Raw genomic sequence first — 15,316 nt, 5'->3', positions numbered from 1 at the left:
AAGCCTCTTCTTAGGCTTCTAGGGGCAGCTGTACTGGTCCTCTGCTGACAGAAGGCATGTGCTGGAAGCTCTGTCATGTGGCTTCTTTATAGGACCTGCCTGTGTACATAAAGGCTCCACTATGCTGCAGGAGCAGGGGATGAGACTTGAGCTGTGCTAAAAATAGACATGTGCAATGATTATGCATTTCTTGGCTCTTCTGGACTGTGACTTGCTCTAGACAGAGTGATGGGAAGGGAAGAGCTGCATTTTCTAGCCTACCCTTGGGGGGAGGAAGTCCGTCCCCCCCCCCCTTAGGCAGAAACATCCTAGACAGGCAAAGGGTGAGCTGAGGCCTCTCCCCAGCAGAAGAGCAGAGGGAAAGCCCACATTACCCCCCCCCTTTAGAGCTCCCCAGCCCCAGAAAGATAGCAGCTGTAAGTGAAAAAGACTTTATTCCATCTTCCACCAGTGATAAATGAGCATTTAAACCATTCAGTTGTACACTGGCAGCTGGTGCTGCAACTCATCTACTGTGTGTGACTGTCAGAAACAGCTTCCCAGAACAGGTGCACTTCGGAAGCAGCAACCTGAGACTATTTACCCACCAGCAAAAGCAAGACAGGGTGTGTACACAAGGAAGAACAGCTGCTTCAGAGGCAGAAGTCTGAAGCCTGGCCCCCTGGGAGAGCTAGCTACCGGGTGGGTATGAGCAGACAGCACTAGGCTGTGCTCTGCACACAGCGCAGCTTCTCCCAGAGTCCAGATCTACCCGACCAGCCTGGGGTGAGTGGGAAGGTGCTGTGCTGGGGGGATGGATCAGTGCTGCTCAGGCCCCACAGCCAAGTCAGTCTAGGAGGCTGTTTCAGCAGCAGTTAGAGAGCTGACCAACAGCATTACTGTGGCTCCTGATCTGGGCCATCTCATCACGGCATGTGGCACCCAAAGATCAGAACCCCCTTTAGATTCCTGGGGGGAAAGGCAAGGCACAGCCCCTAACTTAGTAGTGAAACTCAAAAGCTTTATGTACAAATCAGTTTACAAAAAGTTTAGTCCTGCACTTTAGCATCAAGCTCACCCAGCAGCAGAAGTGGAAGGCAGCACAGGAACCCCTTCCACACCCCATTACCCAGCACAGAAGCAGAACTGCTGGCCCAGGCGCTGAAGCCCCCCTGCTCTGCTGAGCACAGTGGCAGCTGAGGACAAAGATACCTGATACAAAAGTGAGATGGCACTTTGGGGAATCTGAGCCAGCAGGGTTAGTAAAGGCACCAGGTCTAGAGCTGAAGTTACACTGATGTAGCCACAGGCAAGGTTTGGGGGTGTTTAAAATTCACCACACTGTCTTGAACACAAAAGAGGAAACAGTTATTCCTTGCTGTTATGAAGGAAAGAACCTAACTGCCCACACTCTGTTGTCACAGCTGGGGAGGGGCCAGGGTCAAGCCTTAGGGACAAAAATCCCCTTCTGAAGAGGAAGGGGTCCCCGCTGCATGGATGCAGCAGGTTTGTGCTCAGCAGTCACCCCAATGAACAAGAGGGAAGCCCCACCCCCAGTCAGAGAGGGCTTGATTTCCAGGAAGGCAGAGCCAGCAATCAGCTCTAAGTGGGGAGGGAGCAAGTCACATGTACAGCCTCCCGCCGCATTCAGTCGTTGGGCTCTGCCAGGAACCAGGGAGCTCCTAACTCCAAAGCCCTGGTGCCCTTCACACATTAAGCAGCCACCACACCCCAACCCCCACCCCTAGTCAAGATACAGCCCCTGCCGCACAGAAGAATTGCACTTGTGTAGCTATCCCTGCTAGCCACTTTGGTGGTGGCCAGTGGCACAGGGCTCAGTACGCAGGTGGGGGCTGGTAGCCCTCCGAGGTCTCTCCAGTCTGGGTGAAGGGCGGCTGCTGGTAGTTGTCGTGAGTGACATTGGGGTAAATTGAGTAGGGAGTCGAAGGGTCAGGGGTGGGATCAACGTAGCTGTTAGTAAGGTCCTCCACTCCCATTCTGTACCTCTGGAGAGCAAAGGTGATCAGGAACCCCTAGAAAGAGAGAGAGCAGCAGTCAGCAAAGCCAGGCCCCTCAGGAGGGCCACAAGGGCAGGTCCAGACACTGGGATGCAGGGGCAGCAGAAGGTCACAGTGATGCTGCCCATTCCAGACTGATGTGGCTCAGGCCCCCGATTCTCTCAAAGCCCCCACCCCAAGAGAGGTAAGCCCTGAAGAGATCTGCTGGCTGGGAAAGCACCACTCACCCAGGAGAAGATGGAGAAGAAGCTGAAGGTAATAGCAGCTCGGGCCGAGTCAGCCCCCACATGCACATCGATCGGCAACGTCATAGCCCACTGGTTGGTCAAGAAGCAAAAGCCAATGAACCACAGGAAAGTCCAGAGTGCTGTGGGGGGGAGGGGCAGAGAGAGAGAGCAATGGGTGGATCCGGCTGCCTTGCTGGGGTGCAATCCCATCCCCTGACCCACACTGACGACTTCATGTCACCCAACTGCTGGCGGGGAGGGCTGGACCAAACAAAGCCTGTTCAGCAGACCTCTTGGCTAAGGGCCTCCACTTTCTTAGTGCCAGGGCCACTGACTGACTGCCCTGGCTCCCAGCACTGCTGCTTGATGCCCCTGGGGGCTCGGTGCAGAGCCCCATAAGCCCTATGCTTTGGCAAGCTGCCCGGAAAGGGTCACCCAGCTGGGTGCATGTCTGCAAGTCAGGAGCAGTGCCCAAGTTCAGCAGTGCATGGTGGGCACGGTGCCAGGAGATCAAAGCACCCCCCTCTAGTCAGGCACAGGGTAGGCCACTGAAAGAAACAACCATCCAAGGAGCTGGACAAGGGCAGCCATTGTCTGATCATTAGAGAAGGCCCGAACACTGGATGGGTTTCTAACTGCTCTGCTTTAGGCATTAGTCTGGGGCAGTTCTCTGGCCTGTGTTATACCCGAGGTCAGACTAGGGGATTGTAATGGTCCCTTCTTGGGGGGCCTTAGAATCAGCCAGCAACAGCAAGGCCCACCCCCATGGCTGCTGTTACCTGAAAAGCCCAAGTCTGCCATGACCAAGTACTTGCGGTCAGTGGCGTTGCTGATCTGGGGAAAGTAGATATCGATGGTGAAGAAGGCGACACAGGCCAGGAAGCCGAGGACACCAATGCCGATGCCGTAGCGGCAGGCATCCTCATTCCGGTGGAAGATGCAGTGGAGCTGATCAGTGTCATGCGTGTTGGTGTACCCCTCACCGATGATGCAGGAGAACACGATGAGGGAGAACACCTGGGGAGGGAGCACTGGCATCAGCTTGAGCAGTGTTCAGGAACCACAGGGCAGGTGGGAAGCCGAGGCGAGGGGGGACCCTGAACCACCAGCTGCACCCTTCCAAAGCAGGAGAGAGTTCATTCAATGCAGCTATAGCCCTTTTACCACAATGGCTATCCATCCACCTACCCCCTTCTTGGAGGAGGGGATGCACACAGAGAGCAGGCATCCCCAGTGTGCTGGAATGGGGCAGCACAAACATGCAGGGGTTGGTACATGCTCCTTACCTGAGGGAACCGTAACTAGGGGCGGGGCGGTTCCAGGCCTCACCTCAGGATTTACCTGTCGACATGGAAGTGATTGGAGCAGGGTACTGAACCCCTCAGTAAGGGGGTTGGGCTGCGAGATGCCTGGGCTGGCTTGTGCCCCACTGCAGCCCGAACAAATAGGGCAAAATCCTCGGAGTGTGCAGGAACTGCCTCACCACAGGGGGGTCATGCAACAGTTGAATTGGGGGAGCGCTCCCCCCCAGTCTCTGGGGGGCCCATCCGCAGAACTGGGGGGGAGCAGAGCACTCAGCAAAACCTCGCTCCATCACATGCTGGTCAGCAGCGACTGCAGCTGCCGAGGGCCCCCCGAGGCTGGGAGCCAAAGCGATCAGCTGACCCTCCCCGCAAACCGACAGTCACGGCGCCCCCGCGGGTCCCTCCTCCCGGGCCGGCCCCATGCACCGCAGCGGTGCCGCCCGGAGAGGGCGGGCGCGGGCGCGGGCGCGGGCGGCTCCTCCGCAGCCTGGGCCACGCACCGGGAGGCCCCAAGGCGCCGCCCGCCCAGCAGGGGCCGGGCCCCAGGTCTCGCCCCGAGCAAGGCGGCGGCCCCGGCCCCCTTCCCCCGGCGCGGCCGGACACGCAGCACCGGGAGGTCCCGCGACTTTCCGCGCCCGGCCTCTCCCAACGGGGCCCGGCGGGCAGCTGGGGGACACGGGCGGGCCCCTTCCCCCGGCCCGGCCCCCTTCCCCCGTCCAACCCGCGGCCCGGCCCGGCCCCCTGCCCCGGGCCCCCTTCCCCTGTCCGGCCCCCGGCCCAGCCCCTTCCCCTGTCCAGCCCCCTTCCGACCCCCGGCCCAGCCCCTTCCCCCGTTCAACCCCCAGCCCAGCCCAGCCCGGGCCCGGGCCCCGGCCAACCCCCGGCCCGGCCCAGCCCGGCTCCCTTCCCCTGTCCGGCCCCCTTCCGACCCCAGGCCCAGCCCCTTCCCCCGTCCAACCCGCGGCCCGGCCCAGCCCCCGGCCCAGCCCCCCGGCCCGGCCCGGCCCGCTCCGCACGCGGCAGGCTCGGGGGCCCGGCGCCGCTCACCGCGCTCAGCAGCCGGACCAGGACCTGCGGCCGCTGCAGGAAGCGCAGCAGGTCGAAGGTGCCGCCGGCCTTGGCCGCTCCGTAGGCGCCGCCGCTCTCCATGCTGCCGCCGCCGGCCTGGCCTCGCCCCGCCCGGCTTGAGCCGCCGCGTCCGCGTCCCCGGCCCCGGCCCCGCCCCGAGGAGGGGCCCGGCCCGGCTGCGGCCCTGGCCCTGGGCGGGGCGCGGCCCGGCTCCTCTCCCGTGGCCTGCAGGTGCTGCGGGGGAAAGGGCCGGGCCCGGGGCCGGGGCGCCAAGCGCCTCCCATCCGGCCTCAGGCCTCCGGCAGGAGCAGAGCGGCCGCGGGGGAAAGGGCCGCCCGGGGCTCCGGGGGGCTGGGGACGGGACTCCGGGGGCAGTTTCAGTCCCTGCTGCAGCCAGCCTCGGCCCCGGCCCCGGCCAGCTGATGTTCCCCTCCCGCAGGACGCGTGGCCGGCCTGCGCCTTGGCCGGAGCCCTCGGCAGGCCCCTGCGCGGAGACCCTCATCCCACACATCCGTGAACAGGACGAGCCGGGGCAGAGTCGACCCGGCTCTTGGACAGGGGCATCGTGCCTCACCCAGCTGCGAGGCTTCTTGGGTGGGGTGGGGTCCACAAATGTGGACAAGGGTGATCCGCCCCATGGCTCTAGTGTACGTGGACACTAGCCTGTGGCAAGGTCTCTCCCTGAAGGCGCTTCAGCAAAGGAAGCAGCCAGGGGATAGAAGGGAAGGGACTCTCCGTAACTGGTTAAAAGCTAGAAAACAAAGGATAGGAATAAATGGGCAGTTTTTACAGGGGAGAGAGGTGAATAGCGGGGTCTCCCAAGGATCTGTATTGGGACCAGTGTTGTTAATTTATTCATAAATAATCTAGAAAATGGGTAAACAGTGAGGTGGCAGAGTTTGGCGATGATACAAAATTACGCAAGACAGTTCAGACCAAAGCTGACTGGGAAGATGACCAAGGGCTGTCACATAAGTGGGTGCCTGGGTAACAACATGGCAGATTAAATTCAATGTTGATAAATGCAAAGTAATGAGCATTGGAAAACATCATCCCCACTGTGCAGACAAAATGCTGGGGTCTATATTAGCTGTTACCCCGTAAGAAAGCGATCTTGGAGTCATCGTGTGTATTCTCTGCAAACAGCCACTCAACGGGCAGCGGCTGTCAGAAAAGCGAACAGCGTTAGGAACCCTTAGGAGAGGGATAGCGAATATAACTGAAAACATCCTAATCCCACGCTATAAATCCCTGGTACACTCACATCTTGCATACTGTGCACAGCTCCGGTCACTCCAGCTCAAAACAGATACATTCGAATTGGAAAAGGGGATGGAGCAGCTTCCATGTGAGGCAGGAGTTAAAGGACGGGGACAGTTCAGTTTAGAAAAGACGACGGGGGGGTAGATGATCGAGTCTGTACAGTTGTGACTGGTGGGGAGAAAGTGAGTAAAGAGGTGTTATTTATCCCTGCACAGAATACAAGAGCCAGGCGTCACCCACTACAGTGAATAGTCAGCAGGTTTTATACAAAAAAGAAGGAAGTACTCCATACACAGCACGGGCAACCTGGGGAACCTGTTGCCAGAGGATGCTGTGAAGGCCAAAAGTGTAACTGGGTTAAAGAAATAATTAGTTAAATTCCTGGGAGCTAGGTCCATCAATGGCTATTAGCCAAGATGGTTGGGAATGCAACCCCTGCTTTGGGTGTCCCTAAACTTCTGCCTGCCAGAAGCTTGGACTGGACAACAGGCGATGGACCACTGGACAATTGGCATTCTGTTCACTCCCTCTGAAGAACATTAGTATGTTCTTATCTTATCCCTGTGTAACAAAGTGGGACTGTTCTTAATGTTTCCTCTGAATAGTGTGGGGGTGCCTCAGTTTCCCCCAGGCAGTTCTTAAGTATCTAGGGGGTGGGGTAAGGGTGTATGATCATTGCAGAGCCCTGGAGGGTGGGTGTGTGCAGGGGTCTGGACACAGAGAATGGCCGACACCCTGTTTCCTGGCAACTGATGGCCTGGGTCCTTCCCCCCTGCAAGGTGAGAGCTAAAGGGTTGGAGAACAAAGGGATCAGGTGACCTCCTGGCCCGGGAAAGGGACAAAGCCCAGAGGAGGAGGGGCTGGAGGGAGTTTCAGTTTGGGGCTGGCTGGGGACATGGAGTGAAGGGCAGATGGGGTTGTCTGGCTCACTGCCCCCCAAAATGGACCCAGCTGAGGGGTCCTGTTCTCTGTACCTACAAGCTCTGTTTTAGACCATGTTCCTGTCGTCTAATAAATCTCTGTCTTACTGGCTGGCTGAGAGTCACGTCTGACTGCGGAGTTGGGGGGCAGGACCCTCTGGCTTCCCCAGGACCCCGCCTGGGCGGACTCGCTGTGGGAAGCACACGGAGGGGCAGAGGATGCTGAATGCTCCGAGGTCAGACCCAGGAAGGTGGAGCCAGGTGAGCTGTGCGTCCTGAAGACAGGCTGCTCCCAGAAAGGCGACTGCCCCAGAGTCCTGACTGGCTTCACGAGGAGCAGTTCCAGAGCATCGCCCGGGGACTCCGTGACACCCTGCTCAGAACAATCCATCCAGGCAGCTGTCCCAGGGAAGGAGACATGAGTTTCTGGCATTCCACTCCCTCTGTCCGTGTTCGCTCCACAGCCTTTGTCTGTGTGCTGGCTGTCTCATCAGTGTCCTGTGCTGTCTCTGCTGGGAGAGGAAGGTAGATTCTATCTCCTGACACTCGGACCTCCAGGGAGCCAAGGGAATATAGCCCAGGTGATAATATGGATTCAAATTGGCCCTAAACTCATGGACTGGTTGGCCCCACTTCAGAGCCTTTGACCTCTCAGCTGCCAGCTCCCATCCAGCCCAGGTCTGGGAGTCAAGTCTGAGCCTTTCCTCTCTAGTTCTCATCTGGACTAGGCCAGCAGCGACCAGAAGTTGCTCCCAGTCTGGCAGCTGATCATTGTCCTATCAGGAAGGGGCGGGGGGCTCTGTCTGGTTCCTACACGCCTCATCTCAAGCCCATCACACCTGGCCCCTTTGTTGGCAGCCTCAGCAGCAGGCCGGACTGGATGGCTGCAGAAGTGGAACCGTCATAGAATAGCAGAGTTGGAAGGGGCCTCTGGAGGCCATCTAGTCCAACCCCCTGCCCAGAGCAGGACCAATCCCAACTAAATCATCCCAGCCAGGGCTTTGTCAAGCCTGACCTTAAAAACTTCTAAGGAAGGGGATTCCACCACCTCCCTAGGTAACGCATTCCAGTGTTTCACCACCTCTCAGCCCTCTCAGCTGTCCTCTCAGCCCTCAGCTGCTCCCGCCATGGCAGGGATGGGGGCGGGGCACCGTGCAGGGAAGCCGTCCTGCTGCCCAGGCCATCCCCATTCTGGGGGTAAAGAGAGGCCTCTGTCTCCAGGGCTGACAGCATGGGCGGAGTAGGAACATCTACAGCACCCCGCACTCCCACTGCTGCCCCTGCCAGGGCCCGCCAAGCGCTGGCTAGGTGAGGGGCTCTCTGTTTGACAGAGATCCCTGCCCGCTGGAATAAGAGAATCTCCACACCAGCACAGTGATTGCATCAGGCCCTTTATGACACCGATGCATGGCTAACATGCCTGGGTTTGTGTCGCCAATGACACACTGTGGCAGAGAACTGCTGCCTGATGCTCTTAATTGTTAAATTCCTAAGAAGTCCCATCCAGGTGAGCCGCTCCTAGGTCACATGCCCTCCTCAGACCGGCCAGAAGGGGATGCGATGGGACCCGGCGTCCTTTCATTTCTGATTTTGGTGGCATTCCTTCCTAGCCACCCCTGTCCAGCTCCGTTGACCATCAGCCACCAAACACAGGGGCTCCTGCTCTGGAGCTAAAGGAGTGCTTTCGCCAGTCGGCAGGAATTAACAGACTGACACCCTCCCCTCACTCCAGCCCACTACGGATTGGTGAGATCAGGAGCTGCTGTGACATCCCAGCCAGTCGAGAACAGAGGCAAACAGCTCATAGAATCATAGGATTGGAAGGGACCTCGAGAGGTCATCTAGTCCTGTCCCCTGCACTCACGGCAGGGCTAAGTATTATCTAGATGCATCGCTCTACACTCACTCTCCTCCCCCCTCACACGCACACACCCCCGTATGCTCACAGACATGCCTGCACACGCTCTCGCTCACACACGCCTGCATGTGCACCGGTACAGTCCCCGTGTGCACATAGTACGGGGACAGGATTCGGCCCATTGGGCTGGAGGGTCACTCCCTCTGTCGCCATTGGCCGGTGTCATTTGGAATTAGGGAGAGGAGCTAATGGCAGCAGAGGAGTCTGATAGGGTTGGCAGGCCAGAGTTCTCTGCTTTCCATGTGACACCAGCCAAAGCCCGGTCCCTGTCACCTCATCCCCCGTGTGAGCCCTCGGGCAGTTCCTCGCATTCCCTGGGGTGGGAAGGGCTCTGGCTTGGCCCCCCCAAGGAGGAGGTTTCAGCAGCAGACAGGACAATGACCTGGCTCCGCCTCACGCCCCTCCACGCAAGGTCGAAGCTCCTGCAGCAGCTTGGCCAGCTCCCATACTAGACACCATTTCTCCTTGACTTGCTAGACGGAGCAGAGAGCAGACAGTGGCCAAGTTAACTTAACACTGACAACCAGGGGGCCCCATGGCCTCCCCCCAGCGCCTACTGCCCCAAGCCTCACTCACCAGTACCTGCTGCTGCTTGAGCCACGCCATGGCCCGTCTGTTTGCTCGAGTCTGGGAAATGTACAGGGCGGATGAGGCTGCAGGAGAGACAGAGACAGTCACACCAGCCCCACAGACCACACTGGTAGGAGGGCTGGGCGCAGGGCACACTTGAGAGTCAATAGCATTTTCCTTTCCGGCCAACTGAAAGCACGCCAGCTTCCAGAGCTGAGGGACAACAGGAGCTTACACATCCCCAGAGGGGTCACCAGCCCAGGCAGGGCTAGAGCCTGGTCTGCTGGTCCCTGAGCGACTCTGCATCCACGCCACCCCCAGCAGAGCAGTGAGCACGGGCCAAGCACCACCGGATGTCCTGCCCACGGAGGCCATGGGTGACAGAGCCTAGCGCGTGCCTTGATTGGCCCAGGCATGCTATTTAAGGCCCAGAGGAAACACCTGAAGGCTGTCTGTGCAACTAGGTGGATCACCGCTTGCTGCTGCTAACAGACCCTGCTGCACACTCCCGAAACCTGGCCTTTCTTCTGTTGCTGGTTCAGCAAAGGCAGGGAAATATCACTGGCACCCCCAGAGGGTTGGAGTGGGGCTCTCCCCTCCCCATCATTATGCTGTCCTGCCCTGAAGCTGTTCCCCTTAGTCATGGACTCACTGTCCCCGTGAAGACGTCCTGGAGAGGCTGCCTGGCAGCCCTGTGGCTGGTTCAGATGCTCTAGTTCAGGTTATGGGCAGCACTGCACGAGGCTCCCCTGCCCCCCTCCAGGATTAGACTAGCCAAGGGGGGTGCTGAGGACTGTACTGAAGCTTAGACCCCCAGAAGGCCCAGCCCAGACACTCATTCATTCACACCCCTGGCAGAGAGGGCCAGGGACTAGCCAAGGCCACCCACTGAGAGAAGGGGAGCGCTGTGCACTGGGGCCTTGGGGGACTGTGCCAAACCCATCTGCTTTGCCTCCCTAAAGAACAGCACAGCTTGTTCCTATGGGGCTCCCAATCCCCCTACCCCCCTAGCCTCTCACCAAAGAGCTCCAGCGCTGTGGAACAGAATACAGCCCTGCCAGCTGGGCTGGGCCCAATGCCACCTCCCTGGGCACACCTGGCAGCTGCTCAGGGCTCTGCGGGCGACCAAGGCAGAATTTCACCTCTGTGCTCGCAGCCCCCTCTCACTGGCCGTGTGTCCTTGCAATTGACCTAGCCACTGTGGTGTCACACCCAGTAGGAGATAAGGTCTGGGGCCTGGGCAGCAACTTGACAAATGCAGATTTATGCCTTGGCCAGGAAGGGATTTCTGCAGCTATCCCAGCGGAGACCCGCTCCCTACTGCCCTGACTCCCCTACTGCCCTGACTCCCCCCAGCCCCTGGCATCGAGAAGGCTATGCAGTCTGCTGAGGTGGGGGGGACAAGTGGCATCAGCTGGAAGGGGCAGGAGGACTCTGTCCCTGAGCTTCTGCGTGTGACATGCAGGGTGCAGCCTGTCCCCACTAACTGGTGCATAAAGAAAAGGAGGACTTGTGGCACCTTAGAGACTAACCAATTTATTTGAGCATGAGCTTTCGTGAGCTACAGCTCACTTCATCAGATGCATACCGTGCATGTGGTCCTGGATAACAGCTGGCTCCAGAGTCCCCAACAGATGAGACCTTCTGGGAATGCTCTCAGTGTGCTACCCTGAGTGATGTGCAGGAAACGGGTTCTCATGGTGCCTGGGAAATCCTGTGCTCTGAGCAGGGAGCATGTACAGTGCACGGTGGCCGGGCTCTGAGCTCAACCCAGCCCGTGGCTTGCAGGGGGAAGAGGTGCTGAGCTTCCCTTGCCCGTGGGGAACAAGCTCTGAACTCACCTATGCCCTCCCCCCCCCAGGCAACAGGATGGGCGCTGAGCTCACTCATGCTGACTGGGATGGGTTCTGAACTCACCCATGCCCATGGCGGAACGGGCTGTGTGACAATGTGACGAGCAGGGAGAGGGGAGTGAGGGGGAGGGGGAGGGGGAGGGGGAGGGGGAGGGGGAGGTAACACCTCTGTCCAGGAATGTGAAGACAGGCTGCAGGAGAGAGACTGCTGGGTGGGTTTAGTTTTCAGTTTGGGCTGGGGAGAGGAACACAGGGAACCCCAGGGCTGGGGTCTAAGCTCCCTGCTCCGCCAGAAGGACTTGACTGAGGGGTCCTGGGTGTACCCACTGTCACGGAGTCCCTGGGCGATGCTCTGGAACAGCTCCCCATGAAGCCAGTCAGGAATCTGGGGCAGTCGCCTTTCTGTGAGCAGCCTGTCTGCAGGACACACAGCTCACACAGCTTCCACCTTCCTGGGTCTGACCTCGAAGCATTCAGCATCCTCTGCCCCTCCGTGCGCTTCCCACAGCGAGTCTGCTCAGGCGGGCTCCTGGGGAAGCCAGAGGGTCCTGCACCCCAACTTCGCAGTCAGACGTGACTCTCAGCCAGCCAGTAAAACAGAGGTTTATTAGATGACAGGAACATGGTCTAAAACAGAGCTTGCAGGTGCAGAGAACAGGACCCCTCAGCTGGGTCCATTTTGTGGGGGGCAGTGAGCCAGACAACCACATCTGCCCTTCACGCCATGTCCCAGCCAGCCCCAAACTGAAAACTCCCTCCAGCCCCTCCTCCTCTGGGCTTTGTTCCTTTCCCGGGCCAGGAGGTCACCTGATTCCTTTGTTCTCCAACCCTTTAGCTCTCACCTTGCAGGGGGGAAGGGCCCAGGCCATCAGTTGCCAGGAAACAGGGTGTGGGCCATTCTCTGTGTCCAGACTCCTGCACACACATGCCCGCAAGGGCTCTGCAATGATCATACACCCTTATTGCACCCCCTAGATACTTAAGAACTGCCTAGGGGAAACTGAGGCACCCCCACACTATTCAGAGGAAACATTAAGAACAGTCCCACTTCATCACACCCACAAGCTCTGTTTTGGACTGTGTTCCTGTTGTCCAATAAAACTTCTGTTTTACTGGCTGGCGGAGAGTCTCAGTGAATCTCAGGAAGAGGGGTGCAGGGCCTGGACTCCCCCACACTCCGTGACAGGCTGTCAGCTTGTCCATCCCCATGGAGGACAGGGGACAGGCTCTGAGCTCGCCCATGGCCGTGGCACACGGGGGATGGGCGCTGAGCTCGCCCATGCCCGTGGCACGTGGGGGATGGGCGCTGAGCTCGCCCATGGCTGTGGCATGCAGGGGACGGGCGCTGAGCTTGCCCATGCCCGTGGCACACCATGGACAGGCACTGCCCTGGCAGAAGGGAGGGAAGGCAGAGGAGAGAAGAGACGTGCTGGCCACACATCTCCCCGCCTGCAGTGGCCAGGCCCCGCTGATCAGGGATGCAGCGCAGGGGTGGGGTGGGAATGCTCCAGAGCGTGGGGGCCTGCCAGGGGAAGCAGCGCTCGCTCCCAGGGCCCATGCTATGTCTTTGGGGAGAGGGATCCTGGGACAGGGCTTTCCCAGCTGAGCCAACTTTCAGTGAGTGTCCCTCGAGGGGAACCACACAAGGGGCACCAGAGGCCCCAAGGCAGGAGAATCCTGCCCCCAGACAGCCAGGGCCCATGGCCAGCCTCCATCCTGACCCCCATTTTAATGGCTACGCTGCAGCTTGCCTGCCCGAGTCTGAGAAATCCCTGGGACCGCTGGGCCCTGGCCCCCACTGAGGCTGGGCAAGGCAGGCCTGGGACACACCCAGGGAGCTGCCGAGTCCTTTGCTGCATGCGGAGCTAAGACTAAAATCACACTCTGCCCTCCAGGTGGACACCACAGGCAAAAGATTACGACTCCCAGCATCCTCTGTGTTCCAGGTGAGGGGAGGAAAGCGAGCTGGCTCCTGTCCAGCTGGATGGTTCTCACTGTGCTTCGCCTCTCGCAGAGCAGCAGGCTCCCCACCCAGGACTGCCCCTGAGGGACGCTACAGTGGGCAGGTGAGTGAAGCTGAGAAGGGGGATTTGCAGCTGACATGGACTCTGTGGAAACAGCTGGTCTGAGCCCAGGCGCTTGAAATGCCTCCAGCCCGGGGCTGTAGGACCACACTGCCAGCGTGCCCCAGCTCCACCCCGAGCCACGGGCAGCCATGCAGACAGGGCTCAGTCAGCCCTGGGGTGACTTAGGAAGAAGCTATAGGGTGGGGCTGGAGGTGTGCATGGACTTGGGAACAGCAAAGAGCTGGCCTGAGTCCTGAGAGCGGAGTGGGGGCTGCCCTCCTCCCGCCCTTATCGGTGCACACAGACCCTGGCAGGCTCAGCTGCCTCCAGCCCAGCGTGTGCCTGCCCCCACAGGCAGCAGGCGAGCTCCTCAGGGAAGGGAGCCAATGGGACACACCCAGGGACTCTGGTCAGTTAGACCAGCTGGTGGGAAGGAGACACCTGCAGGGAGAGCTCCAGGGGCCGGAGTCTCCAGCCAGCCCCGCCTGGGACCACCAGACCAGGGACAAAGCTTGCAGGTTCCTGAGTTTCCCTGACCCTGCAGGCAGGGCTTTGGTGCAGCGTGCCTCTGTCCCTGCAGGCACTGCTCCTCTGGGGGTGTGTCTGTGCTGGCTGTGGGGCCAAAGGAGGGGCGGGCCCCACGAGAGCCACCCCCGGGAGCCGGGTGCTCCAGAAATCACTCCTGGAGCGGGACTGAGCCCCCCACGCAGGTTGCACAGAGTGGGGAGAGCCAAGGTGAGTTTTGTGCCCAGCCTCCCGCACTGGCAGGGGTGGCTCCTGGAGCAGGGAGCGCAGGTAGGCGCAGCTTGCATCTACTTGGACCATCATGTTGGGGACACTGGGCATGGCCACTAGGTAACTCGAGGGGATGGAAGACCACGAGTGTCGATGAAGCCCCCTCGCAGTAGGCCCAGGTGTCCTTGCTCCCCCCCCGGCCTGGAGGCACTCGCAGCAGCTATGCTGAGGATCTGCAACAATATGCTGGAGAGTCAGACTGCCTGAAACTAAACAAGGCCAAACAGGGCAGATATGGAAGAACAATGCTGAATAAAGCAGCTTTATGTATAGTGTAACAAATGATACAGAGAACCAGGGAACTAGCTGGTAACTGGATTGGCTGGCTATATGGATACTTGGGGCAGCTTGCTATTGGGTAAGTATGCTGAAGAAAGGATGTATAAAAGCCTGTGTAACTTCCTGCTCTGTGTACAGGATTTGAGATTCTAATCTCCCTATAGCTTTTTGAAACTTCAAATAAACTTTTCTGCTTCTCCACCCCGTTGTGTTTATTGAGTGAAGCACACAGGGTAACGAACCCCTGCTGTTGTTTTGCCTCTCGGCACTGGGTGCCAGCAACAATCACGTCTTCTGCTCTCCTAGCAAGCCCCCGCGGGACCGGTCTGCCTGGGTGTCCAGCTCCCTGGTGCCCCACCACACCTGTTCCATGCCACAGCCCCCCAGGCTCTCTGGGGGCCCAGTGCTTTTCTAAGAGGGAGTGTCTGTCTCTGATAGGGGAAAGGGAGCCAAGCCAGCCTGGGCCACTATCTGCCTGGACTTGCTGCAGGGAGTGGTTTGAATGTGAAGGGCTGAGGGAAGTGAGACTCCCGCTGCTCCAGGACTGGAAGGAAGGGGCTGACTCCGCTCCAGTTAACTCTTTAGTGCCTGAAGACTCTCAGTGCGGGCTTTGGGTGTGGGAAGCAAGTGGCAGGGGAGAGAGGGGGCTGAAGGGGAGGAAGCATGCAGGGGGCCAGCCCTGCTCCCCTGAGGGCAGCTCTAAGGGCAGTCCAGTGGCTCCTGTGGAGGGTGGAGATTTGGCATTTCCCAAGGCCTGTGCTGCAGACGCCGGGGCTCCAGGTGTCCTGGGCAGCCCTGGTTCTCAGCAGAGAGGTGCATAGGTGATCAGAGGCATTCACAGCCAGTCAGGGGGTCTGGTTAGTGCAGGAGCTCGCTCAGGCCATGGCTCGTTCTGCCAGTGCCTTGCACAGACTTTCCAGCTCACTCAGGGTGCAAAATGCATCTTGGTATGTGACCCTCTGGAAGCTGGATTGGGTGAGACGGGGACGCCCCTCCCCTGGCCTTGGGCTGCACGGGGCATTGTGTGGGGAGAGGACAAAGGGTTTGCATTTACAT

At 59.3% G+C, this 15,316-nt stretch overlaps 1 protein-coding gene across 1 annotated transcript; it reads right to left on the bottom strand.

Moving 5' to 3' along the window:
- Positions 1 to 417: 417 nt before the first annotated feature.
- Positions 418 to 4,730, bottom strand: SYNGR2 (synaptogyrin 2). The gene is made up of 4 exons (XM_077833845.1): positions 4,576 to 4,730; positions 3,004 to 3,241; positions 2,225 to 2,364; positions 418 to 2,012 (listed from the first exon to the last, which is right to left on the bottom strand). Exons 1-4 carry the CDS (start codon positions 4,675 to 4,677, stop codon positions 1,815 to 1,817), a joined length of 678 nt encoding a protein of 225 aa, XP_077689971.1. The 5' UTR covers positions 4,678 to 4,730; the 3' UTR covers positions 418 to 1,814.
- Positions 4,731 to 15,316: the final 10,586 nt, after the last annotated feature.

This window comes from Eretmochelys imbricata, chromosome 14, assembly GCF_965152235.1.
Source record: "Eretmochelys imbricata isolate rEreImb1 chromosome 14, rEreImb1.hap1, whole genome shotgun sequence".
In the NCBI taxonomy this organism is placed as follows: domain Eukaryota; kingdom Metazoa; phylum Chordata; order Testudines; family Cheloniidae; genus Eretmochelys; species Eretmochelys imbricata.
The sequence above is the reverse complement of the archived record's forward strand: the minus strand, read 5'-3'. Positions and strand labels throughout refer to the sequence as shown.

Coding starts and splice junctions, on each gene's coding strand:
- SYNGR2 (XM_077833845.1), bottom strand. CDS start 4,677: ATGGAGAGCGGCGGCGCCTACGGAGCGGCCAAGGCCGGCGGCACCTTC. Junction 3,242..4,575: donor TGGTCCGGCTGCTGAGCGCG/GTGAGCGGCGCC, acceptor CTCCCTCCCCAG/GTGTTCTCCCTCATCGTGTT. Junction 2,365..3,003: donor GGCAGACTTGGGCTTTTCAG/GTAACAGCAGCC, acceptor TCCCCCCCACAG/CACTCTGGACTTTCCTGTGG.